General features: G+C 37.0%; 1 protein-coding gene across 5 annotated transcripts in view; it reads left to right on the forward strand.

Annotated features, from left to right (window-relative positions):
- The window catches only part of TRHDE (thyrotropin releasing hormone degrading enzyme), a 583,967-nt gene extending 557,302 nt beyond the window's left edge, over positions 1-26,665 (forward strand). For all 5 annotated transcript variants that reach the window (XM_084956344.1, XM_084956345.1, XM_084956347.1 and 2 more), the window contains 2 exons: positions 15,206-15,287; positions 24,139-26,665. In XM_084956344.1, the coding sequence (XP_084812470.1) occupies positions 15,206-15,287; positions 24,139-24,282 (226 nt within the window). In that variant the 3' untranslated portion in view covers positions 24,283-26,665. The remainder of the gene's footprint in view (positions 1-15,205; positions 15,288-24,138) is intronic.
- Positions 26,666-27,682: the final 1,017 nt, after the last annotated feature.

Raw genomic sequence — 27,682 nt, forward strand, 5'->3', positions numbered from 1 at the left:
TATTTGGTTGGATAAAATTTTGTTGATAATTTTTGTGTCCATATTCATCAAAGATATTGACTTGTAATTTTCTTTTTTGGTAGTATCTTTGTCTGGTTTTGGTATTAGGGTTATGGTACCTTCATAAAATGCATTTGGGATAATTTCTTCATTTTCAACCATTTGGAAAATTTTAAGCAGGATGGGTTTAAGTTCTTCTTTGTATGTTTGGAAGAATTTGCCTATGAAGCCATCTTGTCCTGAACTTTTGTTTGTAGAAAGTATTTTTATTACATATTCAATTTCATTTCTAGTGATCAGTCTGTTCAGTTGATCTATTTCTTCTTCATTCAGTTTTGGTGGGCTGTATGTCTCAGGAAAGTTGTCCATTTTTTCTAGGTTGTCAAATTTGTTGGCATATAATTGTTCATAGTATTCTCTTATGTTTTTTTGTTAATTTCTGCAGTATCTGTTGCGATTTTTCCTTTTTTCATTTTTTATTTTGTTTGGGTTTTTTCTTGCCTCTTCTTGGTGAGTCTGGCTAGAGGTTTGTCAATTTCATTTACCCTTTCAAAGAACCAGCTCTAGGTTTTATTGATGTTTTTCTGTTGTTTTTTGGATCTCTATTTTATTGATTTCCTCTCTGATCTTCATGATTTCCTTCCTTCTCCTGACATTAGGTTTTATTTGTTCTTCTTTTTCTAATTCTTTTAGATGATAGGTTAAATTGTTGATTTGGGATTTTTCTTCTTTTTTGAGCAAGTCTGTTATGAACTTCACTCTAAGCACTGCTTTTGTGGCATGCAATACATTTTGAATGGCTGTGTTTTCCTTATCATCTGTCTAGAGGAATTTTTTTTATTTCACTTTTGATTTCCTCATTGAACAACTGGTTTTTTAGTAGCATGTTGTTTAGTTTCCATGTAGTCAGTTTTTTATCATTTCTTTTCCCATAATTGATTTCTAGTTTCATGCCATTGTGGTCAGAGAAGATACTTGAAATAATTACTGTATTCTTAAATTTGTCAAGGTTAATTTTATGCCCCAGGATGTGGTCAATCTTTGAGAATGTTCCATGTGTACTTGAAAAGAATGTATATTCTGATTTTTTGGATGTAATGTCCTGAATATGTCAATTAAGTGTAAATTTTTTGTTGTGTCATTTAACATCTCTGTTGCCTTACTGATTTTCTGTCTAGAGGATCTATCCATTGATGTGTGTGGGGTGTTAAAGTCCCCTACCATTATTGTATTCCCATCAATTTCTCCTTTGATTTCTGTTATGTAATATGTATTATTTATTTGGATGCTGCTATATTAGGGACATATATATTGATGAGTATAATATCTTCTTCTTCAATGGATCCTTTTATTATTAAAGTGTGCTTTTTCTTTACAGCCTTCATTTTAAAGTCTATTTTGTCTGAGATGAGTATTGCAAAAGAAAAGCAGGAGTTGCAATACTCATCTCAGACAAAATATCTTTTTCAGTTCCTTTTCAATTTATAAATGTGCTTTGCCCAAACATGAGTCTCTTGCAGGCAGCATATTGTAGACTCTTGTTTTTTCATCCAGTCTTCCACTCTATATCTTTTGATTGGAACATTCAGTACATTGACATTTAAGGTAATTATTCATCAAAATGTATTTATTGCCATTTTAAACCTTGTTTTCCGGTTGATTCTATGTTTCTCCTTTGTTCCTTTCTTTTCTTCTGTTGGGTAATTTCCTTTTATTTTATGCTTGTGTCCTCTTCTTTTTAGTTTTTGTGAATGTATTTGGTTTTGATTTGTGTGGTTGCCCTGCTTTTTGAGTGTGTTAACTCCTTCCTATATCTACTCACTTTAGCCTGACAGTCATATAGGCTAAAAAACATTCTTTAAAAAAAAGAATGGTTGTTTTGGCACAGCAGAAATGAATCCAGCTAGTATCCATGAGGGTGCAGGTTTGGTCACTGACCTCCATTAGAGGGTGGGGGATCCACCATTGCCATAAGCTGTGGTGTAGGTTGCAGATGCAGCTCAGATCCTGCATTGCTGTGGTTGTGCATAGTCCGGCAGCTTTAGCTCTGATTAGGCCCCTAGCCTGGGAGCTTCCATATGCCATGGGCATGGCCCTAAAAAGGAAAAATAAGAGTCTAGATTATATTACTCTCCTTCCCCACATTTTATGATTTGATGTACTTTTTTAAACATCTGCATTTTTATTCTTTTGCTGTTCATTGGTTTATTGTCACTTTTACAACAGGTTTTGTTTTTTCCTCTTAGATCTGTATACTGCCTTATTTAAGTGATTACTTTCCAAGTGTGACTTATTCCATCCTATGTTTTCTCATCTCTTTTTTATTTAGGGGAGCCCTTTTAGTATTTCATTTTTTTTTATTACTCAAATGAATTTATCACATCTGTAGTTGTATAATGATTATAGCAATCCAATTTCACAGGATTTACATCCCATAACCCAAACACATCCCCCCACCCCCCAAACTGTCTCCTCCAGAGACCATAAGTTTTTCAAAGTCTGTGAGTCAGCATCTGCTCTGCAAAGAAGTTTGGTCTGTCCTTTTTTCAGATTCTACATGTCAGTGAAAGCATTTGATGTTGGTGTCTCATTGTATGGCTGACTTCACTTAGCATGGCAATTTCTAGGTCCATCCATGTTGCTAAAAATTCTGGTATTTCATTCCTTTTAATGGCTGAGTAATATTCCATTGTGTATATGTACAATATCTTCTTGATCCACTCCTCCGTCAATGGACATTGAGGTTGTTTCCATGTCTTGGCTATTGCAAATAGTGCTGCAATGAACACCAGAGTATATGCGTCTTTGTGAGTCATGGTTTTCCCTGGATAGATGCCCAGGAGTGGGACTGCTGGGTGAAATGGTAGTTCTATCTTTAGTTTTCTGAGGAATCTCCATTCCCCAGTGGTTTCCACAGTGGTTGCACCAATGTACATTCCCACCAACAGTGTACTAGGGTTCCTTTTTCTCCACACCCTCTCCACCACTTATTGTTTGTAGACTTTTAGATGATGGTCATTCTGGCTGGTGTAAGGTGGTACTCAGAGTGGTTTTGATTTGCATTTCTCTAAGAATGAGTGATGTTGAACATCTTTTCCCGTGTTTTGTGGCCATCTGTATGTCTTCTTTGGAGAACTGTCTGTTTAGATCTTCTGCCCATTTTTGGATGGGGTCATTTGTTTTTTTGGTATGGAGCTGCAGAAGGTGTTTATAAATTTTGGAGATGAATCCCTTGTCAGTTGATTCACTTGCAAAGATTTTCTCCCATTCGGTGGGTTGCCTTTTGGTTTTGCTCAGGGTTTCCTTTGTTGTGCAGAAACTTTTAAGTTTGATTAGGTCCCATTTGTTTATTTTTGTTTTTATTGTCAATACTCTAAGAGGTGCATCTGAGAAGATGTTGATGTCGTTTATGTCAGAGAATGTTTGGCCTATGTTTTCCACTAAGAGTTTTATAGTGTCTGGTCTTATATCTAGGTCTTTAACTCATTTTGAGTTTATTTTTGTGTATGGTGTTAGGGAGTTTCCAATTTCATTCTTTTCCATGTGGCTGTCCAGTTTTCCCAGCACTGCTTATTGAACAAGCGGTCTTTTCTCCATTGTATATTCTTGCCTCCTTTGCCATAGATTAGTTGGCTGTAGGTGTGTGGGTTTCATTCTGGGCTTTCTATCCTGTTCCACTGATCTATGTATTTCTGTCTCTGTGCCAGTACCATATGGTTTTGGTGATTGTTGCTTTCTAGTAGAGTCTGAAATCTGCGATCCTGATTTCTCCAGCTCCATTTTTCTTTTTCAGGATGTCTTTGGCTCTTCTGGGTCTTTTGTGCTTCCAAACAAACTTTAAAATATTTTGTTTGAGTTCTGTGAAAAAAGTCCCTGGTAATTCGATAGAGATTGCATTGAATCTGTAGATTGCCTTAGGTAGTATAGTCATTTTGACAATATTGACTCTTCCAATTCAAGAGCATGGTATGCCTTTCCATCTATTTGTGTCATCTTTGATTTCTTTCATCAGCATCTTATAGTCTTCTGAGTACAGGTCTTTTGTCTCTTTAGGTAGGTTTACTCCTAGGTATTTTATTCTTTTGGATGCAATGGTGAATGGGATTGCTTCCCTAATTTCTCTTTCTGATCATTCATTGTTAGTATATAGAAATGCTGTTGATTTCTGTGTATTAATTTTGTATCCTGTGACTTTGCCACATTCATGGATGAGCTCTAACACTTTTCTGGTAGAGTCTTTAGGATTCTATAGGTATAGTATCATGTTATCTGCAAATAGTGATAGTTTTACTTCTTCCTTTCCAATCTGGATTCCTTTTATTTCTTTTACTTCTCTGATTGCCATGGCTAGGACTTCCAAAACTATGTTGAAGAGTAGTGGTGAGAGGGGACATCCTTGTCTTGTTCCTGATCTCAGCAAGAATTCTTTCAGCTTTTCGCCATTGAGAATGATGTTTGCTGTGGGTTTGTCATATATGGCCTTTATTATGTTGAGGTAGCTTCCCTCTATGCCCACTTCCTGAAGGGTTTTTATCAGAAATGGGTGTTGGATTTTGTCAAAGGCATTTTCATGTCCATTAAGAGGATCATATGACTTTTATTCTTCAGTCTGTTAATGTGGTGTATCACACTGATGGATTTGTGGATATTGAAGAATCCTTGCATCCCTGGGATAAATCCCACTTGATCGTGATATACAATCCTTTTAATGTATTGTTGGATGCAGTTTGCTAGTATTTTGTTGAGGATTTTTGCATCGAAGTTCATCAGTAAAATTGGCCTGGTAGTTTTCTTTTTTTTGTCGTATCTTTGTCTGTTTTTGGTATCAGGGTGATGGTGCCCTCATAGAATGAGTTTGGGAGTATCCCTTCCTCTGCAATTTTTTGAAATAGTTTGAGAAGGATAGGTGTTAGCTCTTCTCTAAATGTTTGATAGAATTCTCCTATGAAGCCATCTGGTCCTGGACTTTGGTTTGTTGGAAGTTTTTACATCACAGTTTCAATACCAGTTTTTGTGATTGGTCCATTCATCTTTTCTATTTCATCTTGGTTTAGTCTTGGAAGATTGTACTTTTCTAAGAATTTGTCCATTTCTTCTAGGTTTTCCATTTTATTGGCTTAAAGTTGCATATAGTAGTCTCTTATGATCCTTTGTATTTCTGTGATGTCCGTTGTTACTTCTCCTTTTTCATTTCTAATTTTATTGATTTGAGTCTTCTCTCTTTTTTTCTTGAGAAGTCTGGCTAAAGATTTATCGATTTTGTTGCTCTTTTCAAAGAACCAGCTTTTCATTTCATTGGGTCTTTTCTATGGTTTTCTTCGTTTTGATTTCATTGATTTCTCCTCTGATTTCTTTCCTTCTACTAACTTTAGGTCTTGGCTGTTCTCTTGAGCTGCTTTAGATGTAATGTTAGCTTGTTTATTTGGGCTTTTTCTTCTTTCCTGAGGTGGCCTAGTATTGCTTTAAACTTTCCTCTTAGAATGGCTTTTGTTCCATCCCATAGCTTTTGGAGTATTGTATCTTTGTTCTCATTTTCTTCTAGGTGTTTTTTAATTTCCTCTTTGATTTCTTCAGTGATCCATTGGTTTTTTAGTAGCATGTTGTTTAGTCTCCACATGTTTGTGTTTTTTGCAGATTTTTTCTTGTTGTTGATTTCCAGTTGTATAGCCTTGTGCTCAGAAAAGATGCTTGATATGATTTCAATTTTCCTAAAGTTACCAAGGTTGGATTTCTAGCCCAGGATGTGATCAATCTTAGAGAATGTTCCATGTGCACTTGAGAAGAATGTGTACTCTGTTGCTTTTGGATGGAATGTCCTATAAATATCTATTAAGTCCATCTGGTTTAATGCTTCATTCAGGGCCTGTGTTTCCTTATTGATTTTATGTCTGGTTGATCTGTCCATTGCTGGAAGTTTTTTGTTAATGTCCCCCACTATGATTGTGTTATCATCGATTTGTCCTTTTAAGATTGTTAGCAGTTGCCTTATATATTGTGGTGAACCTATGTTGGGTGTCTAGATATTTAAAATTGTTATATCATCTTCTTGGATTGACCCTTTGATCATTATGTAATGACCTTCTTTGTCCCTTCAAATATTCTTCATTTTGAAGTCTATTTTGTCTGATATGAGTATTGCTACCCCAGCTTGATTTTGATCGCCGTTTGCATGAGATATTTTCTTCCATCCTCTCACTTTCAATTTGTATGTGTCCCTAGAAGTGAAGTGGGTCTCTTGAAGACAGCATATATATGGGTCTTGCTTTTGTATCCATTCATCCAGTCTATGTCTTTTGATTGCGGCGTTTAGTCCATTAACATGTAAGGTAATTATTGACATGTATGTTCTTATTGCCATTTTATTCATTGCTTTGGATTTGTTTTTGTTGCTCTTTTTTCTTCCCTTCTTCTCTTCTTCTCTCCTCTTCTGGTTTGATAACTGTCTTTAGTGTTGTATTTGAGCTGTTTTTTCTTTGTTTGTGTATCCGTTGTAGATTTTTGGTTTGCAGTTATTCTGAAATTTTGATGTAAGAGTCTATATGTATATGAGATTGTTTTAAGTTGTTGTTCTCTTAATTGCAAGTTCATCTCCAGTGTCCTGCATTTGTACCCACCTCTTCTAATGATTTCTGATTTTGGTGGTATAATTGTGCATGAATGATTTCATATCTTTACTGTATGTATACCTTTACTGGTGAGCCTTGTCATTTGTGGAATTTTTGTTACTTGTTGATCACTTTTCTTTTCTGCCTAGAGAAGTTCCTTTAGTATTTGTTGGAAGGCTGGTTTAGTGTTGCTGAATTCTCTCAGCTTTTGCTTATCTGTGAAAGTTTTGATTTCTCCTTCAAATCAGAATGAGAGCCTTGCTGGGTCAAGTAATCTTGGTTGGAGGTTTTTTCCTTTCATCACGTTAAATATATCATGCCACTCCCTTCTGGCCTGCAGAGTTTCTGCTGAAAAATCTGCTGATAGCCTTATTGGGTTTCCCTTGTATATTATTTTTTTCTTTTCCCTAGCTGCTTTCAAGATTTTCTCTTTCTCTTTAATTTTGGTTAGTTTGATTAATATGTGTCTCGGTGTATTCCTCCTTGGGTTTATTTTATATGGTATTCGTTGTGGTTCCTGGATTTGAGTGAGTGGATCCTTTCACATGTGAGACAAGTGTTCGGCTATTATCTCTTGGAATATTTTTTCTGTCCCCTTCTCTCGCTCTTCTCCTTCTGGCACCCCTATAATACGGATATTGGTGTGTTGAACATTGTTCCAGAGTTCTCTGAAACTCTCTTCAGTTGTTTTCAATCTTTTTTCTCTTTCTGTTCTGCAACCATAATTTCCACTAATCTGTCCTCCACCTCACTTATTCTTTCTTCTGCCTCCTGTATTCTTCTGTTAGCTGCTTCTAGTGAATTTTTTATTTCAGTTATTGTATTTTGCATCTCTTTCTGTTTAAGTTTTATATCTTGTATCTCTTTGCTCAGTGTTTCCTGTAACTTATGCATCTTTGCCTCCAGTTTGTTTCCAATGTCTTGCATCATCTTCAGCATCAACAATCTAAAGTCTTTTTCCTGGAGGCTAAGAATCTCATCACTTAGCTGATTTTCTGGGGTTTTTTCTTTCTCCCTCATCTGAGTTATAGTTCTCTGTCTTTTCATTTTTATAGGTTTTTGGGGTGGTGACCTTTGTACAGATACTAGAGTTGTAGCCTCTCTTACTTCTGGTGTCTGCCCCCCTTGTGGCTGAAGTTAGCATGGGTGCTTGCTGTAGGCTTCCTGATGGGAGGGGCTGATGCCTGCCCACTGGTAGGTGGAGCTGATTCTAATTCCTCTTGTGTGTGGGGCTTAGTCTCTGGATGGGATTAGAGGCAGCTGTGTGCATGAGGGGTCTTTAGGTAGCCTGTTTACTGAGGGGTGGGGCTGTGATCCCACCTGGATTGTTGTTTGCCCTGGGGCTTCTCAGCTGGGACTGATGGGTGGGCCAGATTTTCCCCAAATGGCCACCTCCAGAGAAAGGCAGCTGCTGAATATTCCCAAGAGCTTTGCTTTCAATGTCCTTCCCTCACAACAAGCCACATTTACCCCTGTTTTACCAGGATGTCCTCCAAGAACTGCAGTCAGGTTTGACCCAGATTCCTATGAAGACTTTGCTTTGCCCTGGGATCCAGTGCATATGAAAGTCTATGTGTGCCTTTTAAGAATGGGGTCTCCGTTTCCCCCAGTCCTGTGGAGCTCCTGTGCACAAGCCCCACTGGCCTTCAATGCCAGCTGCTCCAGGGGCTCTTTTTCCCAGTGCCAGATCCCCACACGTGAGAATTTGATGTGCAGCTCAGAACTCTCACTCCTGTAGGTGAGTCTCTGTGAACCAGTTAGTTTCCAGCCTGTGGGGCTTCCCTCTTGGGAGGTATGTGGTTGTTTATATCACAAAATCACCCCTCCTACCTCTTAATGTGGCCTCCTCTTTTTCTTCTGGTGTAGGATATCTTTTTTAAGGTTTCTGGTCCATTTGCATGAAGATTGCACAGCCCTTAGTTGTGAATTTTGCTGTTTTTAGGAGAGAAGTTGAGCTCCAGTCCTATTCCACCATCTTAATCTCATCTCCAGTATTTTTTTTTTAGAATGAGCTTAGTATTGCTGTATTCTTTTAGTTTTGGGTTTTTTTTTTTTTTTTTTTTTTAGAAATTCTTTATTTCTCCTATTTTAAATGATATTCTTGATGGGTTAAGTATTCTAGACTTCAAATTTTTCCCCTTTAGAACTTTGAATATTTCTTCCCACTCTCTTCTTTCCTGTAGTGTTTCTATAGAGAAATCAGCTGATATCCTTATGTGGGTTCCCTTATAATTAATTCTTTGTTTTCCTCTTGCTGCCTTTAGAATCCTCTTTATCTTTAACTTTTGCCATTTTTATTATAGTATGTCTTGGTGTGGGCCTGTTTGGGTTCAACTTGTTTGGGGCCCTCTGTGCTTCCTGTATCTTGATATCTGTTTCCTTTAGATATTGAAAGTTTTCAGCCATAATTTCTTTAAATATATTTTCAATCCCCCTTCCTTTTTCTTCTCCTTCTGGAATCCCTATATACATAGAATGTCCTGCTTTATATTTTCCCATAGATCTCTTATATCGCTTTTGTGTTTTCATTTGGTTTTCTGTCTGCTGTCCTGATTGGGTAATTTCCATTATTCTATCTTCCTAGTAAATTATTTGTTACTCTGAATTATTTATTCTGTTCTTCAACGCATTTAATTCAGAATGCATCTCTACAAATTAATTTTCTAATTTTTCTTGGCTCCTCTTTATATTTTCTATTTCTTTTCTAAAGTAATCTTCACTAGTGTTCATATCTACTCTTAATTCCTTCAGAATTTTCACTATCACCTTTTTGAAGTCAGTGTCTGTTACACTGAAGAGGTCTCTTTCATTGTTTTCTCCTTCAGGGGATGTCTCCTGTTCTTTTAACCGGGAATGGTTCTTGAGCTCCTTCATTTTGCCTTTATTTTTTCTTTTTTATGAGTTTTGAGAAAACAACAACTCCTGTAGTCTTAGAAGACTTGTTATATGTGAGAATGCCCCTGGGTGTTTTGTGAGGGCCTTAGTATTTATTTTTAGCATAAGGGCTGCTTTGATTTAGATGCTTGCTGTCTCTTTCTTCAGTGTGTGCAGGCTGTTATCACCATGATAGGGTGCTATGTGTGCTTCCAGGGAGATGGAGGCCATGGGCCTGGCTAGTAGCCAGTGCCTGGTTACTAGGCTCTTGACTGTGGCAGGGACCATGGGAAGGTTGCATAGGCTGCTCCTAGTTGCATGGCCCTGGGAAGTGTCACTGACCCTCAGGTGGGTATAGACAGGCCTGAAGCATTTGGCAGTGCCAGGACAGGGTGTGTGTGTGTTCCCAGGGGAGTGAGAGCAATGAATTTTACCCAGTTGCAGTACACTTCTCTTGGCCTACCTCTGAGGTAATCGGCGCTGCCTGTTCATGGATCCCTAGTGATGGCAGGCCATGCCCAGCTCTGGAGTCTGACATGACTATGCTGGTTTGCCCCTGCCACCTGTAGACCATGCAAGAAGCACGTCTTAGTCCTTAGCCCATGCAGGAGATGCCACCACCCATAGCCCAAGCAAGAGGGGCCTGTCACCTGTAGCCCTTGCAAGAGGTGCCTTGCAGCCCAAGCCCCACCTTCCAAGAGTACATGCATCATTCAGAGAAAGATATTTCTATGGCAGTCCGCACCTCATCCTCTTGCCATCCCCAGTAGTGGTTTGTTGCTTCTCCTGTGGGCCCAGACTTCCTTCTGGGTTCCCTCACTGCAGCACTCTACTACCTAGCCTTTGATGCACCACTCACTAGCCTTCCCAGAACCAACGCTGGTCATTTCCCCGGACCTGACCTCAGGATGCTGAGTCTCAGTGCCCAGCCCCCTTCCGAGCATCTCAGGCTGTGGTATCTCAGGAGGTGCTACTGATGGTCTGTGTGCCTCTGTCTCTGCTTTGCCCTCCTCAGTCTAGCTGCTGCACTTTTCTCTGAGGCTTTGAGGTCCCTCTGTCTTGTTTGATCTCCCCACCAGTTAGGTAGCTTTCAGGGTTTGGGTTCCGTTCCTCTTACACACCTCCCTCTCAGGAGTCCTAGTCCCACCCTGATTCCCCTCTCTTTCTTTTTCCCTTTTGTTCTGCCCAGTTATGTGGAGGTTTTCTTGCCCTTTTTTGAGGTTTAAGATCTTCCGCCAGTGTTCAATAGATGTTCTGTGCGAGTCATTCTACATGTGGATGTTTCTGTGTGTGTGTGCTTGTGGCAGAAGGTGATCACCATGTCTTACTCCTCTGCCATCTTGATCCTACCTCTCTCATCTTCCTTTTCTTAGTAAATATATGGCCATCCACAGATTGCTTAAGCCAGGCACCTGGAAATCTAAATAAATGAACAACAATTAGGCTTGAGGGCATATCAATTTAACAATTCCTGAATGTTTCTTAAATTCTTCCTCTCTTTCCTGCTACTGTTGTCTTAGTGCAGGTTCTCATCTCTTACAAGTTCTTTTAACAATAGTCTTCTGTCACCTGCCTCTATAATTATATCTACCACCATACACACACGTGCACACATAAACATGCATGTGCTTGCCTCTTCCCTTTATCCCAAGAATCTCTCTGCAAAGCAAAAATGATATTTCCCCACTGTGAAATCTTCAGTGTTTTGTGTTATGCTGAAAATATAAGCTCTTCTCTTACTAACTCTTCAACATTTTATTCTACCATCCCCAACCTCACAATTTACATAGTCTTAGTTATCACACACTATATTGGTTCACACCTATTGCCTTTGTTTTCTGCGCCAAATTACTTTCTTCCTTGATATTTGGAATTATCCCCTACTCAATCTACATGTCATCATCTCCCAGAAGCCTTTCCCAAGACCCCACTGCTAAAGACACCTTTTCTGAGCACTGTATAATTTTATTTGCACCATATTTAGCCACAATAACTGGAAAAGATCTCTTTACTAGACTGTGTATTACCTTCAAAGAAAAGATTGTGCCTTTTTCTTCTTCACATGACTGCAGGCAAAGAATAAGCCAAACACACTTAGATGGAGAATTATTTTCAGTCCTGTTCAGTAGGCCTTTTCTGTAGCCACATACTGATTACTAATGATTACTTATATTATTATTAAGTGCCTATTTATTTTACTTTATTTAAATAATTTTCCCACGGAATAGTTCAGTATTAGAATTACAGCAAATTATAATGGTCAAACAATTTAGGTCCCCCCCCCCAATTTTATAGATGAGAAAACTGAGGCTCCAGAAGCTAAATTACTTAAGTTCCTATAGTTAAGGACAGCATCAGAAAACCTCTTGTAATGATGGCTGGAACTCTGCTTTCAAAAGCTTATGTTCTTAACTTCAGCATACTCTTTTTTTAAATTGAAGTGCAGAGGACATAATACAGTTTCAGGTGTACAACATAGTGCTTCTATATTTTTATAAGTTTCATACCATATAATGTTATTAAAATATTATGTGCTATGCATCATATCCCTGTGACTATTTTGTAACTACCATTTGTACCTCTTAATACCCTGCGCCTATTTCACCCTTCACTCCACAAGCCTCCCCTTTGACAATCACTAGTTCTCTGTGTCTATCAGTCTGTTTCTGTTTTATTATATTTATTCATTTGTTTTGTTTTTTAGATTTCACGTATAACTGAAAACATATATTTGTCTTCCTTTGACTTATTCCAAATTGTATAAGACCCTGTAGGTCTATCCTTATAAGTGGCAAGATTCCATTTTTTTCTGTATCTGTGTAATATTCTATTGTACATATATAAATACCACATCTTTATCCATTCATCTGTTGATAGAAACTTCACTGCTCACATTTCTTGGCTATTATAAATAATGGTGCATTGAACATAATAATGTATATATCTTTTCCAATTAGTGTTTTTTTGGGAAAAATACCTAGGAGTGGAATTGCTGGATCACATGGAAGTTCTCTTTTTCTCATTTTTTGGGGGAACCTCCATATTGTTTTCCATAGGGGCTGTATCAATTTAAATTCCCACCAACAGTGCAAAAGGGTTTACTTTTTCTCCACTTGTTCACCAATACTTGTCATTTCTTGACTTTTTGTATAATCGTTTTTGACAGGTGTAAGGTGATATCTCAGGGTGGTTTTGATTTCCACCTCCCTGATGATTAGTGATATTGAACATCCTTTCTGGTGCCTATTAGTCACCTCTATGCCTTCTGTGGAAAAATTCCTATTCAGGTCCTCTATTTGTTGTTGTTGTTGTTGTTGTCTTTTTGCCTTTTCTAGGATTGCTCTTGCAGCATATGGAGATTCCCAGGCTAGGGGTCAACTTGGAGCTGTAGCTGCCGGCCTAGGCCGGAGCCACAGCAACACAGGATCTGAGCTGCATCTGCGACCTACACCACAGCTCATGGCAATTCTGGATCCTTAACCCACTGAGAAGGCCAGGGATCAAACCTGCAATCTCATGGTTCCTAGTTGGATTTGTTAACCATTGAGCCACTACAGGAACACCTCTGCCCATTTTTTAATATTGAGTTATATAAATTCTTTATGTAGTTTGATTATGGCTATTAGCCCATAATGAAACGCATCATTTCCAGATACGTTCTCCCATTCAGAAGGTTTACTATTCATTTATTGATGATTTCCTTTGCTGTGCAAAAGCTTTTTAGTTTGATGTGGTCCTATTTATTTTTGCTGTTGTTGCACTCAATGAGGAAACAGATCCAAAAAAAATAATATTGCTAACAGTTAGGTGAAAGTTTACTGCCTGTATTTTATTCTAGGAGTTTTGTGGTTTTAGGTCTTACATTTAAGTTTTTAATCCATTTAGAGTTTATTTTTGTATGTGATGTAAGAACATAGTCCAGTTTCATTCTTTTACATATAGCTGTCCAGTCTTCCTGACACCACTTATTCAAGAGGCTGATATTTCCCAATTGTATGTATTCTTGCTGCCTTTGTCATAAATTAATTGATCATAAGTATAAGGATTTACTTCTGTCCTCAGATCTATGTGTCTTTTTTGTGCCAGTACCATATATTTATATTACTAAATCTTTGTGCTAAAGTTTGAGGTCAGGGCGTGTGATTCCACCAGTGTTGTTCTTTCTTAAGGATCACTTTGATTAGTCAGGGTCTTTTGGAGTTTCATACAAGGTTTAGGATTATTTGTTCTAACTCTGTGAAAAATGCCATTGGGATTTTGATAGGAGTTGCATTCAATCTGTACATTGCTTTAGGTAGTATGTGCATTTTAACAGTATTAACTCTTGATACATAAGCATGTCATATCTTTCCATTTAATTGTGTTAAATTCATCTTTTTTCATCAATGTTTTATTGTTTTCAGAGTACAGGTCTTTCATGTTCCTCAGTTAAATTTATTCATAAGTGTTTCATTCTTTTTGATGCAACTGTAAAAGGGATTGTTTTCTTCTATTTCTGACACACCATATTGGTACATAGAAATGCAACTGATTTCTCTATATTAATTTTGTATCCCGCAATATCACTGAATTAAATTGATAGCGCTAACAGCTTTTTTTGTGGAGTCTTTAAGGCTCTTCTATATAGTATTATGTCATCTACAAACAGTGAAAGTTTTATTTCTTCCTTTCCAATTTGGATTCTTCTTACTTTTTTTTTTTCGGTCTGATTGCTGTGGGTAGAACTTCCAGTACTGTGTTGAATAAAATCAGTGAGAGTGGGCATCCTGTCCTGTTCCTGGCCTTAGAGGGAATGCTTTAAGTTCTCTACCATTGAATGTGATGTTAGCTATAGGCTTGTTATATATGACCTTTATTATGTTGATGCATATTCCTTCTATAATAACTTTGTTGAGAGTTTTTAATCATGAATGGATAATGGTTGTGCTTGTGATCATTGGGTAGTTGTATTTTGGGCATGTTGGTTTGAGGTGAGTTCAGGATATTTCTACTCTGCCTTCTTGATCTCGCTTCCAGTTTAGTGTACTTTTTTTTTTTTTTTTTAATTTCAAAGAGTATAACAGCCTGTAATAGGTATCCTCAACACAGTAGTGACCAATCAATAAAATGAGAAATCTTTCTACTCAATGACATGTCCTGAGTCTGGCCTTATGTCCTGAGTCAAGTAATTATGCTTGTGGTTCAAGGATTATGAAATTCAAATGAGGAATTCCATATTTTATTTAATACTCATGTGAAAAAAACCCTAATATTTTGGGAATATTTTTGAGAAATTTGGCTCAGTTTCTAGGATAATGCCAGTATCTATTTGACTGACCTGACCAAGGGATCTGTGTGACTTACTGATAATTCCCAAGTTTGTCCTACAATCCTGTTAAGATAATTTTCCTACAAATTGCAAGTTGTGAAACATTTCTTCCTCAGACCTTATATTGGAAATATAACAGTAATTCCTAAGTTTAATTTTAGAGGACCCCCTTTTAAAAAAATTACTACAACTTAGACCTCTTTGAAACCCCATGAGCCAAATCAGGATGCATTTGATGGCATCCCTTAGCTGCAGCAATTTGCACCTCCCAGACTCCCTGGGGAAATTATCCTTGAATGGCCTTAAGACAATGAAAGTTAAATGGAGCCCTTGAAAAGGATTATAAAAAAAATATGTGGAGTAGTATTTCCTAAATTACTTCTGGTTTTAACATAACTTTTTTTTGTAATCTTTCAAGGTATGGAGAAGCACTCTTTATGAATTCCAAACTTATCAGTGGAGTTACAGAATTTCTTAATACTGAAGGTGAATTGAAAGAGGTAAATATTATGAGTTCTAATGTGTTTCTTTTATAAACATATGAGGTTATACATTTACCTTAACCATTTAGTTCCAATAAGTTCATGCCCATCCCTTTAAAGCATGCATGCGTGCACACACACACACACACGTATATCCATGCAAAATATTTTAGTCCATTTATTATTTGCAAAGGTATTTCCAGCATATTAAACATTAAACGCCCATGCGAGGTGTTTGAATGTAAGGATTCTCCAACCGGGTGACTCCAAATACACTTCAGAAATTTTTGATTCGGTCAACTATTCCTTGGCTGATTATGTGAATCTGGTTAAGGATCCCTGGAACAACAAAACTATTCTGTCACAATGACTCCATATTTGGATACCAAGAGGACCAAGTTGGTGTTTCAATATAGAATTTGAGTCTCACTGCTTTGTGGTCAGGCCTACACAAAGAATGATAATTGAATATCATGATAATGCTTCATGCTCTCTGATTCATTAAATGAACAAAATTCCTACATTTGGAGTAGTAGGATACAAAGCTCACCTACTTTCACAAATACATAAAAAATACACATAATTGAAACAATTTGCACAGAAAATTTACTGTATGCTGGCAAAAGACCTCGACATTCTGATAGAGCAAGAAAATCTCCACATAGCTGGGTAGGACAAAAGAAAAAATAAAATGAGAAAGGATGTGGGGGATGGGACCTGTATCTCTGGGAGGGAGCTGGTAAAGAAGAAAAGTTCCTGCAACATGGAAAGTACCCCCAGAGGCAGAGTGATTGGCTGGGACAGAGGAGGAACTTCAGAGTCTTGGAGGAGAACACAACAATGGGTTGATAGCAATTAAATCAGATACAGTCCTGTACAAATGGTCAGTACTACCACTCTGCACTCCCCAGCCCAAGTCGATATCTGCTGGTGTGAGCAGGGGCTGGAAACTAAAACTTGGAGATGAGACTCAGAAAAAGAACTGGAGCTGACTGTGTAGAGACATAAACTGGGATTTTCAATGTATAAACAAACAGCCTAGAGAGACTAGAAACTAGGATGATCACATTTGAGGGCATGAGCTGAGGAAACCAAGATGGGCGTGGAGGCCATTGTTTGGGGTACTGGAAGGAAGGGACAGGATCCACTACTACAGCTTTGTTCCCTGCATGCCCGCGCAGGTGGCAGGACACCATCTACACCAGCTCCAGGAGGTACAGCACAAGTAGCTGCAGCCTGGCAAAAGGAGGGATCATAGGATCTAGTGCCAGTGCCCCTGCTTTAGGACCAGTCCTGTGAACTGCTCCTACCTCCCTCACTAACCCCATCTCTAGCAACCACCCAGCTCCAGGAGAGACAGTAAACTGCATGCATGTGAGCCCTCACTATCCCCGAGAACTCCAGGACCAGGCACCAGCTGCCACATCTACACACCTGCAGTCAAGGGGACCATATACATAGAAAGTTAGACAATATGAGATGACAAAGAAATATGTTTCAGACAAAGAAACTAGATAGATAAAAGCACACAAAACAGCTAAATGAAGAGGAAATAGATAATTTACCTGAAAAAGAATTCCAATTGACAATTATGATAACGATGATCCAAGATATTGGAAAAATAATGGAGGCACAGATTGAGAAGTTACAAGAAATTTTTATCAAACAGCTATAGGATTTAAGAGCAAGCAAACTAAGATGAATATTTGAAATGAAAAATATACCACAAGGAATTAATAGCAGGATAACTAAAACAGAAGAATGAATAAGTGAGGTGGAAGGGAGAATAGTGGAAATCACTGCTACGGAAAAGAATAAAGAAAAAGGAATGAAAAGAATTGAGGACAGTCTAAAAGACCTCTGGATCAAAATCAGACATACCAACATTTGTATCATAGGGGTTCCAGAAGGAGAAGAGAAAAAAAAAAAAGGCCAGAGGGAAATACCTGAAGAGATTATAGCCAAAAACTTCCCTAATATGGGAAAGGAAACACTCATTCAAAATTGAGGAAGCACAGAGAATTCCATACAAGATAAACCCAAGGAGAAACACAGTGAGACACAAACTAATCAAACTGACAAAAATTAAATACAAAGAAAAACTATTAAAAGCCACAAGGGAAAAGCAACAAATAACATACAAGGGAACCCCCCACCTCCCACCACCATAAGGTTATCAGCTGATTTCTCAGCAGAAACTCTGTAAACCAGAAAGGAATGGCAAGGTATATATTTAGGGCGGTAAAGGGGAGGGACCTGGAATGAAGAATGCTCTACCCAAGCGAGTCTCTCATTCAGATAAGATGGAGAAATCAAAAGCTGGAGTTTCCATTGTGGCTTAGCGGTGTCAAACCCAACTAGTATCCATGAGGATGCAGGTTCATTCCCTGGCCTTGCTCAGTGGGTTAAGGATCCGGCCTTGCTGTGAGCTGTGGGGTAGGTTGCAGATATGGCTCAAACCTGGTGTTGCTGTAGCTGTGGTGTAGGCCAGCAGCTGCAGTTCTGATTTGATCCCTAGCCTGGGAACTTCCATCTTCCTTATGCCACGTGTGCAGCCCTAAAAAGACAAAAAAAAAAAAAAAGCTTTACAGACAAGCGAAAACTAAAATAATTTAGTACTACCAAGCCAGCTTTACAAAAATGCCAAAGGAGCTTCTTTAGGTTGAAAAGAAAAGGCCACACATAGAAATAAGAAAATTATGAATGGGAAAACTCACCAGTGAAGACAAACATATAGTAAAGGTAGGAAATCATCCACACACATATATGATATCAATACCAGCAACTGTGAGAAGAGGAAAGTACAAATGCAGGATGTTGAAAATGCAGTTGAAATTAAGAGACCAGCAACTACAAACAATTTTGCATATGCAAATGCATACACTTGGAAGGATAACTAAATATATGACAACATACTGAGATTAATAGTTTAAAATTCTACTGGATACGATCACAAATAAATGTCGTTAATGAAATTGAATCTTTTTTAAGGACTAGTGTCCAGTTTGCAGGGTATCTAACATTTTCTTTTTCTCTGGTTTATGTCTCTGGACATTGAAACCAGCTAGTTTTGTGACCATTAATTCACATCTCTAATAGAGAGGGGTGTGAATTGGGGGAGGAGTAAATAGGTAGAAAGAAGGAGCAAAATTTTTAACTGATTAAAATGAGTTGGGCTTCAAACATTAGTTCCTTCTTAGTCTGCTGTTCTCTTCCATTGTAAGGACAGCTGAAATTTGGCATTGAGAATCTGAGTTTCCTTAGTCTTCACTGACAAAATGCCTGATGCTGTGATAAAAGCTAATCCCATTGTGCAGGATTCCTCCAGAAGCATCAACCCTGGCACCATCCTTAATATCTCCTAATATTGCCCAATTTTATGTGATCATGTCCCATGCACTCACTTGGAGTCTTTAACACCAGGAGCTAAGTCTCTGATTGTAATGATTTGAAATTCAGTTTTTATCCCTGCTATGTGTTTTCAACACTGAAGGATTTGGGTTTCAAAGCCCCCGCACTTGTTTTACTCTATTTTTTAATAAAAGAAGCTAAAAGGGAAGGAATTCTTTCATATCCATAGGAAGCAGAATGAAAGAATAATTAAGTTAATGATTTTATGTATTTAAGTAGAGTTGTTTTAATTTTTGATTTTACATTCAATAATCTGGGAATGAAAGACTCATTTATGGACAACCTGTGCATCCAGTGAAGTGAACACACAAATGAAAGCTCTCTCATCCCTATTTCCCTTCTCTCCTCTCCCCTTCTTTTGCCTCCCTTCCTTCTCTCATCTTCTCCTCCCCCTTCTATTCTCTAACTCTGTCTTTCCAGTTTTACTTGCTTTGCTAATACCCAGCCCATGGAAACACATCTTTTAAATGGATATTCAAACTGATTTTATTATATCATGGCCAGTTTGTTTTACATGTTTCACTTACGTATTTGATATTTTACACTTGATTTAACTGCCATTTGAAATGTTCCAAAATACTCCTACAATGTAAGGTGCCATTTGCAAACTGGAACTTAACTGTGGCTTTTATTCCATTATCTACAAAGCAGCTAACTTCTTGATACAGGCTCTCTGCAGCCTGAGTGATGAATCCCTTCATGACACAGCTGCTTGTACTGACTTTCTAGTTTATCAACTACAGCCTGAGGCTTTTCCATACTTCCATTATCTAATCATCAGGATTGTGGGCCACTCTTGTTGGGTGAGGAGAGTTTAATTTGTATTGCTGATAACTCCTTTTCATAAATATAACGGGGCTGAGGAAATTCCAGTCTCATTTTCCCATAACCAATGAGGCTTGTAAGCAGAAAAACCAATGTGCTCCCTTTGGATATGGCATGTTCTTATTTTCAAAAGTTTATAGATCAAAAGGGAATCAGCATCTTTATGAATTCTGAAAGCTAATTTAAGGTTTTAATGATCCCCATCAGCGTTAGGGGCATTCAGTAGAGACACTTATATTGTTCTATAGTCCCTTCCCCCAAACTGCCTTCTACTACCTGTAACTGCCAATTTCCTTCTAATTACATGGCTCTGGAAATTTGAACAATATTTCTCCATGAAATAGTACATCATTTCCTTAATTTTAAACTAATGTAACTTTGGGAAGGTAACCTCTGAGGCTCTTTCCAGTTTTCCATACTAATTTCTGCTCAGCAATCCTATCCAGAACTTGTTTTTTGTTTTTTTTATCTCTTGAACCTTATGTACGACACTGTTGTGAAAGAATATACATCCTGGGCATCACAGGCATCCCATTTTCAGTTTTAATGTTGAAAATAAAAACCTCATAATAGGGCAATAGTTAATTCAATTCATTTATATAGTTACTAAGATTATATTCTGCAATTAACTCTACAAATTATTTTGTGATATTTAGGGCCTAGGGTACCCTAAATTAAGAGTTTTTTTTCAAATACTGAAGTATTTTTTAATAAAGAAATTAACAAGCCTAGAAATTTTATGTTAAGAAGAACGGGGAACAAAAAACTCTGACATCTTACTAAATGTTACTATATAAAAATGTCTAAACATTTTCAAATAAAAGCATAAAATACAAATAAGCAAACCAGAATGCCAAATGCCTTCTACCTCTGGAGTGAGGCAGGGGTCTGGACCTCAGGGGTCCTAGGTGCAGTGATCATGCCTAAGGACCAGTCAGATGGCTACTCTGATTGGGTGTTTGCCAGAAGAGTTGTAGCAGAGTAGCAGGCATAAGGTTAATTTATGCCACCCATGGAAAGTGGGCCACAAGTGTCCTGAATAAGCCTCTCCTCGGATGCATATAAGTCACCTCAGGCTTTCTGGGCTTGCAAGGGAAGTATTTCGTACACTTAAATAGTGATTTAAAAATGAATCCCTAGAGGCCCATCAGTTATACTTTCTGTTGAGGGTTCTCCTGCAAGATAATCTGACCTATCATCTTTGTGTCAATAACCAGACAAAAATACCACCAAAAAAGAAGATTATAGGTCAATATTTTTGATGAATATAGACACAGAATTCTCAACAAAATTTTATGCAACAACATATAAAAAAGGTCATATACCACGAACAAGTGGGACTCATCCTAAGTTCACAGGATGGATCAATATACACAAATCTACCACAACATATGTTATATACCACATTAACAAAAGAAGTCAAATCCCACATGATCATCTCAATAGATGCAGAAAAAGCGTTGACATTTCTCCCAAGAAGACATGCAGATGGCCAACCGGCATGTGAAAAATCACTGATTATTAGAGAGATGCAAATCAAAACTACAATGAGGTACCACTTCACACTGGTCAGAATGGCCATCATTAGTAAGTCTACAAATAAAAAATGCTGGAGAGGGTGTGGAGAAAAGGCAAGCCTCCTACACTGTTGGTGGGAATGTAAATTGGTACAACCACTATGGAAAACAGTATGGAGGTACCTAAGAAAACTAAATATAGAACTACCATATGATCCAGTAATCCCACTCCTGCACATATATCTGGACAAAACTTTCCTTGAAAAATACACATGCACCCCTATGTTCATTGCAGCACTATTCACCATAGCCAAGACATGGAAACAACCTAAATGTCCATCAAACAGCTGAATAGATTAAGAAGATGTGGTACATATACACAATGTAATACTCATCAGCCATAAAAACAAAATAGTGCCTTTTGCAGCAACATGCATGGAACTATAGATTCTCATACTCAGTGAAGTTAAGTCAGAAAGAGAAAGACAAATACCGCATAATATCACTTATATCTGGAAGCTAATATATGGCACAAATGAACATGTCTACAGAAAAGAAACAAACTCATGGACATGGAGAACAGACTTGTGGTTGCCAAGGGGGAGGGGGATGGAGTGGGAGTTTGGGGTTAGTAGAGGGAAACTATTGCATTCAGAGTGGATAAGCAGGGAGATCCTGCTGTGTAGCACAGGGAACTATATCTAATCATTTGTAATGGAAAGTGACAGATGATGTAAGTAAAAGTGTGTGTGTGTGTGTGTAAACTCAGTCACTTTGCTATATAGCAGAATTTGATAGAACATTGTAAATCAACTATAATAATTTTTTTTTTTAAATCCACATTCGGGAGTTCCTATTGTGGTGCAGTGGTTAACAAATCCAACTAGGAACCATGAGGTTGTGGGTTCGATCCCTGCCCTTGCTCAGTGGGTTAAGGATCCTGCGTTGCTGTGAGCTGTGGTGTAGGTTGCAGACGTGGCTGGGATCCCACGTTGCTGTGGTTCTGGCATAGGCTGGCAGCTACAGCTCCAATTAGACCCCTAGCCTGGGAACCTCCATATGCCCTGGGGAGTGGCCCTAGAAAAGGCAAAAAGACAAAAAATAAAACAAAAGAAAACAACAACAAAAATCCACATTGAATCCCACAATTTGTCTTTGTGGAAGACTTAAGAGTTTTACTTCATGTCTCCAGGTTGGCTTGCTATCTTGTCAAGAGGCCAAGAGCATACTCTAGGATCCAAGTTGCCAAAGGGTCATTTATCAGTAACTGGCATATTCAGTTACTGCCTGGGAAAATATGTAATAATGCAGAGTGCAGTTTAAAAGAAGTGGATGTAATTTTTTTCTGATTGACATAGTATGTACATAATGCCACTGTAATGTACAGATTTAATTTAGATATGTACACTGTAATGTACATATTTTTGTAATAACTTAAAACACAAAATTCAAAAATAGATCAAAATGTACTATTTGTTGCTTTAGGAGTATAGACTGAATAAATCTGAATATAAGTATATAAATACAAATGAATTATTGGATTAATCATTTGAGTTTAAAAATGTGATTCAAATGCTTCCATTAGACTTTGTCTTTGTGCCCATGTCACAGGTATATGTGTGTGGCACAGTGCCTGGTGTATTGAAGGTGTTCAATAAATTCTCTTCCCTTCTCTTTATCCTCTTTCTTTTGTATCTATAAATTTGGTCAGATGACAAATCAGTTTTAAGGAGAGCACCAATAAATCTTTGCTATACATTAAATATTTTGCTTGTTTGTTACAAAAGCATAGTGATAAAGGCTATAACTCTGAGATATGGTTATCCATTGCTAATGCAGCAGGACACCAGCTTTTGTAGAGGATAAAGTTTGAAAAAAAATCACTACCATGTAATTCAAGTAACACTGTCATAGACAAGCCAAGTTATTCCCGAACCAATCTCTAGATTAATTCAGAGAAGTATAATTAACTTCATTTTAAATGCCCTCCCCCCATACCTCCCTGTCCCTGAGCCAATCTTGATGACATTTCTCTCCTGGCATATTCTCTATGTGGTGCCCACCATGTGATGAATCACACCCACACTAATTACACAATATAACATTTCTGTGTTGCAAGTTGATTTTTCACATTCGTCTATTAGCATCGCAATGGTTGGTTAGTTGCCAGTTTCTTAAGCCAGATCAAACAGAGAAAAACTGCAAGTATTTAATCTTGAAATAAAATCCCTGAGCACTCCCAGAGTACATGGGCTCTAGAGAAGATCTTATATGCATAAAATTATGACAAAACATTTAAAATTATAACATTTTAGATACATGTTCCAATTCCTTAGCTAAATGACTCCACATTCCTCCTTCATTCTTTCTAAATCGAGTTAGGTGATTACAGGGTCATTTATCATCCAGTCTTCATAGCATCATTACTTTTTTTTCCTTCCCCTCCCTTCCAATAGTTTGGTATTCTTTTGCAATCAAAGAAAGTGACAAGCACTCATACTATTTATTTGGAAAAGATAAATAGTTTTCTTTCTACACACAAAAAATTGACTTTAATCCTTACATCCAGTTTTCAAGTCTGTTTAGCACATTAGATATGCTTTGTAATTAGTCTTTGCCACAATTCCATCAACCTACTGTGAAAAGACAAATTAAATATATCTGCTTTAATATTTATTTATGATAGAAGAAGTTGAATTTGGAGCTATTTAAACTATAAAATACACTCTTTTTCCTTTTCAGTTTTAAAAGAAAGTGCATCACACCTTAATGGACCCAATCTGTTATATTGCATTTCACTACTGAGCCCACTCCATATATTAAATATACCTTCTATAGTGACTATGGCACTTTGTTTCAAATAGATTCTTATTTATATATGTTGGATGTGAGTTCATTTTAGACATATCTACTTACCATTTTTTAATTTTACTTTTTATTGAAATGTTGTTGAAATACAATGTTAGTTTCAGGTGTGCTATATAATGATTTGCATACAGTATGAAATAATCACTGTGATAAGCCTAGTAACCATCCACCCCATACAAAGTTATTAGAGTATTATTGACTATAGTCCTTATGCTGTATATTTACCATTTTAAATTTTCTATTTCCAGCTAAAGAACTTCATGAAGAGCTATGATGGAGTAGCTGCTGCCTCTTTCTCAAGAGCTGTGGAAACTGTTGAAGCCAATGTACGCTGGAAAATGCTTTATCAAGACGAGCTTTTCCAATGGTTGGGAAAAGCTCTGAGGCACTAATATGTGTCTCTTATAAACAATTCGACTCAGAATTTTTGGGAAGACCTGCTTTGTGTGGAATGAGGATAATGGCCAGATTTTCAGTGTTAACATGCGGGAGGAAACTTTTCGTTTAATTTTTGGTTCTGGGGGATTTTTTGGTTTCATTCATTCTATTTTGTTTCTCTACTGGGCCTTCTTTAAAGAAACTCTTGCAAATGAAACTAGCCATGATTGCTTCAGCCATACATTCCTCGCTATACAGGACCAAATATGATAGTGGTGCATGTTGATGTGGCAGTCAGTACGGAAAATCATATTCAGAATATTTTGTGCATGGTCGTATGGTCCTGCCTGTGTTCCAGCATGCTTATTTAAAATGTCCAATGTTGTATGTGAATATATGTTACATCCAGGATGGGCATTATGCAAAAGCACAAAGATTATCTATGACAATCAGTGTTGCAATGAAAGAAAAACTTTAAGAAGGAGTTCTAGAGTTAGTCCTGGGCAATATGAGAGGTAAAATAGCCCTTTAAGTGATCAGTGTCACTTATTTCAGCACTTGGATTGTCTTGCAATGATTACTGTGTGGCTAACTCATTTTCTTTGAGTTAAAACTGTGTATACATTTAAAAAGGCATATAGATAGTGTATACATATGTGTATGTACATAGGGGAGCCCCATATGTATATAGTATGTTGTACACTGCACTTGTGCAAAGAATCTCTTCAGATCAAAGAAAATTTATCTCTTTTTATAAATTTAGGCAAACTTTGAAAAGACTTAGAAGAATTTAGCTCCACATTATCCTTCCTGACCGTTTCCTAACTAAATTTCTCAACTTTATAGATTTTTTTCATCTACTTCCTGAATTGTCTATTCTACATAAAAAAGTGAATTCAAACAAAATTTATGTATAAACACAGTGCTAATTTTCTTAAGTGGCAGCCTCACATCATAAATATAGATTCTCTGATCATTTTAGTTATACTTCCTATTTGATAAAACCGTTGTGCATACTTAATGACTATCAGTGCTGAGAAAGTATTTTCCATCTTGTTTGTTTTTCCATCTCATGTTGGGTGGTCCAGAGAGTTAAAAACTCTCTGTGTGTGTTGGTCTTTGTGTCTGTGTGGATCTAATCCCCCATTAAGCAACCATACCTCAAGCAGATTTTAATGGACCTTTGATGCCAGTTGTGCCATCCATTAAGATTAAAAGTTTCTTTTCTTGAGCAAAACTTTTCCTTTGGCACTGCCAACTCTGTTCTACATGGGAATTTTAAATAGGCTTTTCCTCACTGTGTATTATGTAACACAAATGTTTTTAAATGCCATTCTCACCCAATGGGCCAGCTCTCCAAACATTGCTTAGATGCTCCAAAATGAACATATTTTAAGTTTACCATTATGATACCAATGCAACTACTGTACATAAGCCAAATGTTTGTGGACCACTTTATATTTTCCTGAGGTTTCTCACCCTTCCAAATCTTGCAAATCACTGAAAGAAATATATTCTAACTCTAAAAGTCACTGAACACTGGGAGGAAAAAATAAGGTTATTTTAGAGACCCATAGATTTATTATAAGCTTGTTTTAAAGAGGAACAATTTCCTAATCCATAGAACAAGTATCACCTAAAATTGAATTTTATCTTTTTAGCAATTAATATGTGTTACTCATACCTAAATTTTTCAGTACTTCATTCAGTTAACATATGAATTTTAAATACTCTCTGTGGTGTTAATGACATAGTAATGCTTAGTATGAAATTTAAAAGTCATCCCACCTTATGTGAAGTGATGAATTTCAAATAAATGAATGAATTAGTGTGAAATCAACGTGTCACATATATGAAATCCCTAAAGGGTAAGTTCTGAAACAGAACAATAATAAATATCATACTGTCATGCAGGTCCAAAATGTGTACTGTGTCATCATGGATTCATGTAATAGAGAAGATAAAAAAATTAGAGGTGGATGTCTTGTTTTGTGTCGTAAATCACTGAAAACTCTTAATAGTGGTAATATTCTTTTGAGTGAAACCACCATTTACAATTTTGAGTTAGAAGGGCTTTTAAAGTTCTTTTTTCCTCCGCACTGTTAATAATCTTAATCCTCTTTCAGTATTTTAGTGGCCTTGAACAACTGGTTTAGCTACAGTGTCAAATCCTAAGTGTATAATTATGTGCAATGTTCAATACCTCATATAATACTTGTTTAACAGTATAGTGGTATCAATGGCATTGAGATGGAATTTTTGTTCTACATATTTTTCAATAATTTATCCTTTCCAATGTTGAAGATTATATCAGGCTATAATGTTTTTTAGTTGTTTAAATAAGTAATATTTTCAAAATAAAATGACCAATGATATCTCTTGGAATATTCTGTAAAATGTAGTTATAAAGTTCTATTTTCTACATAGAGTTTTTATTTTTTTCTCTTCTTTGTCTGTTTTACAAATCATGTATATGCATGAAATTACATATGAAGGTGTCCAACATTTAGACTTAAAACTTTACTATGCCAATATATGTATAAGATCAAAATTTACTTTCAGGTAGAAAGGACTAAATATTTACCATCTTCCTAAGTACTAAATATCTCTAGGTAACTTGTAAATAAAAAGTTTTTCCCATTTTTACATATTTTCCCTTAAAATTTTCTTATAATCTTTGAAATTTTTTTTAATATATAAGCACAACCTCTAAGGCTAATATCTACAATGCTAGGCTTTTCTCAAGTGTCCATAACATGGATTTTACCTGGCATTTAACCTTACTTTGACTTACATTATTTCTGAGATAATTATATCATAGGACTGAGATTTTGTGATAGTGAAATTTACAAATATTACAACAGTAATATTTACAAGGTTATTAAGATTATATCATATATTTATAAATTCCATTTCAATTTCCAAGAACTTTTACCTATGCTGTTCCATTTGACCCCTTTCAAAACATAATAAATTATATTAGTCCTAATAGTCTTATGAGAAAACAGAAGCTCAGAGTAGAAATACGAACTTTTTTTAGGGCCACCTATGGCATGTGGAAGTTCCCAGGCTAGGGATCAAATCGGAGCTCTAGCTGCCAGCCTACACCACAGCCACAGCAATGCAGGATCTGAGCCAACTTTGCAATCTACACCACAGCTCATAGCAACGCTAGATCCTTAACCCACTGAGCAAGGCCAGGGATCAAACCCACATCCTCATGTATACTAGTTGGGTTCTTAACCCATTGAGCCACAGTAGGAACTCATAACCTTTAAAAATTACATAATTGTCAGAGATCCCACTGTGGCACAGTAGATTAAGAATCTTACTGCAGTGGCTCAGATTGCTGAGGAGGCATGTGTTTGATCCCTGGCCCAGCATAGTGGGTTCAAAGATGTGGCATTTCCACAG

This window comes from Sus scrofa, chromosome 5 (genome assembly GCF_054392235.1).
Source record: "Sus scrofa isolate SSC_HxYL_T2T_F1_AM1 chromosome 5, Sscrofa_HxYL_maternal_Yorkshire_Landrace_v2.0, whole genome shotgun sequence".
In the NCBI taxonomy this organism is placed as follows: domain Eukaryota; kingdom Metazoa; phylum Chordata; class Mammalia; order Artiodactyla; family Suidae; genus Sus; species Sus scrofa.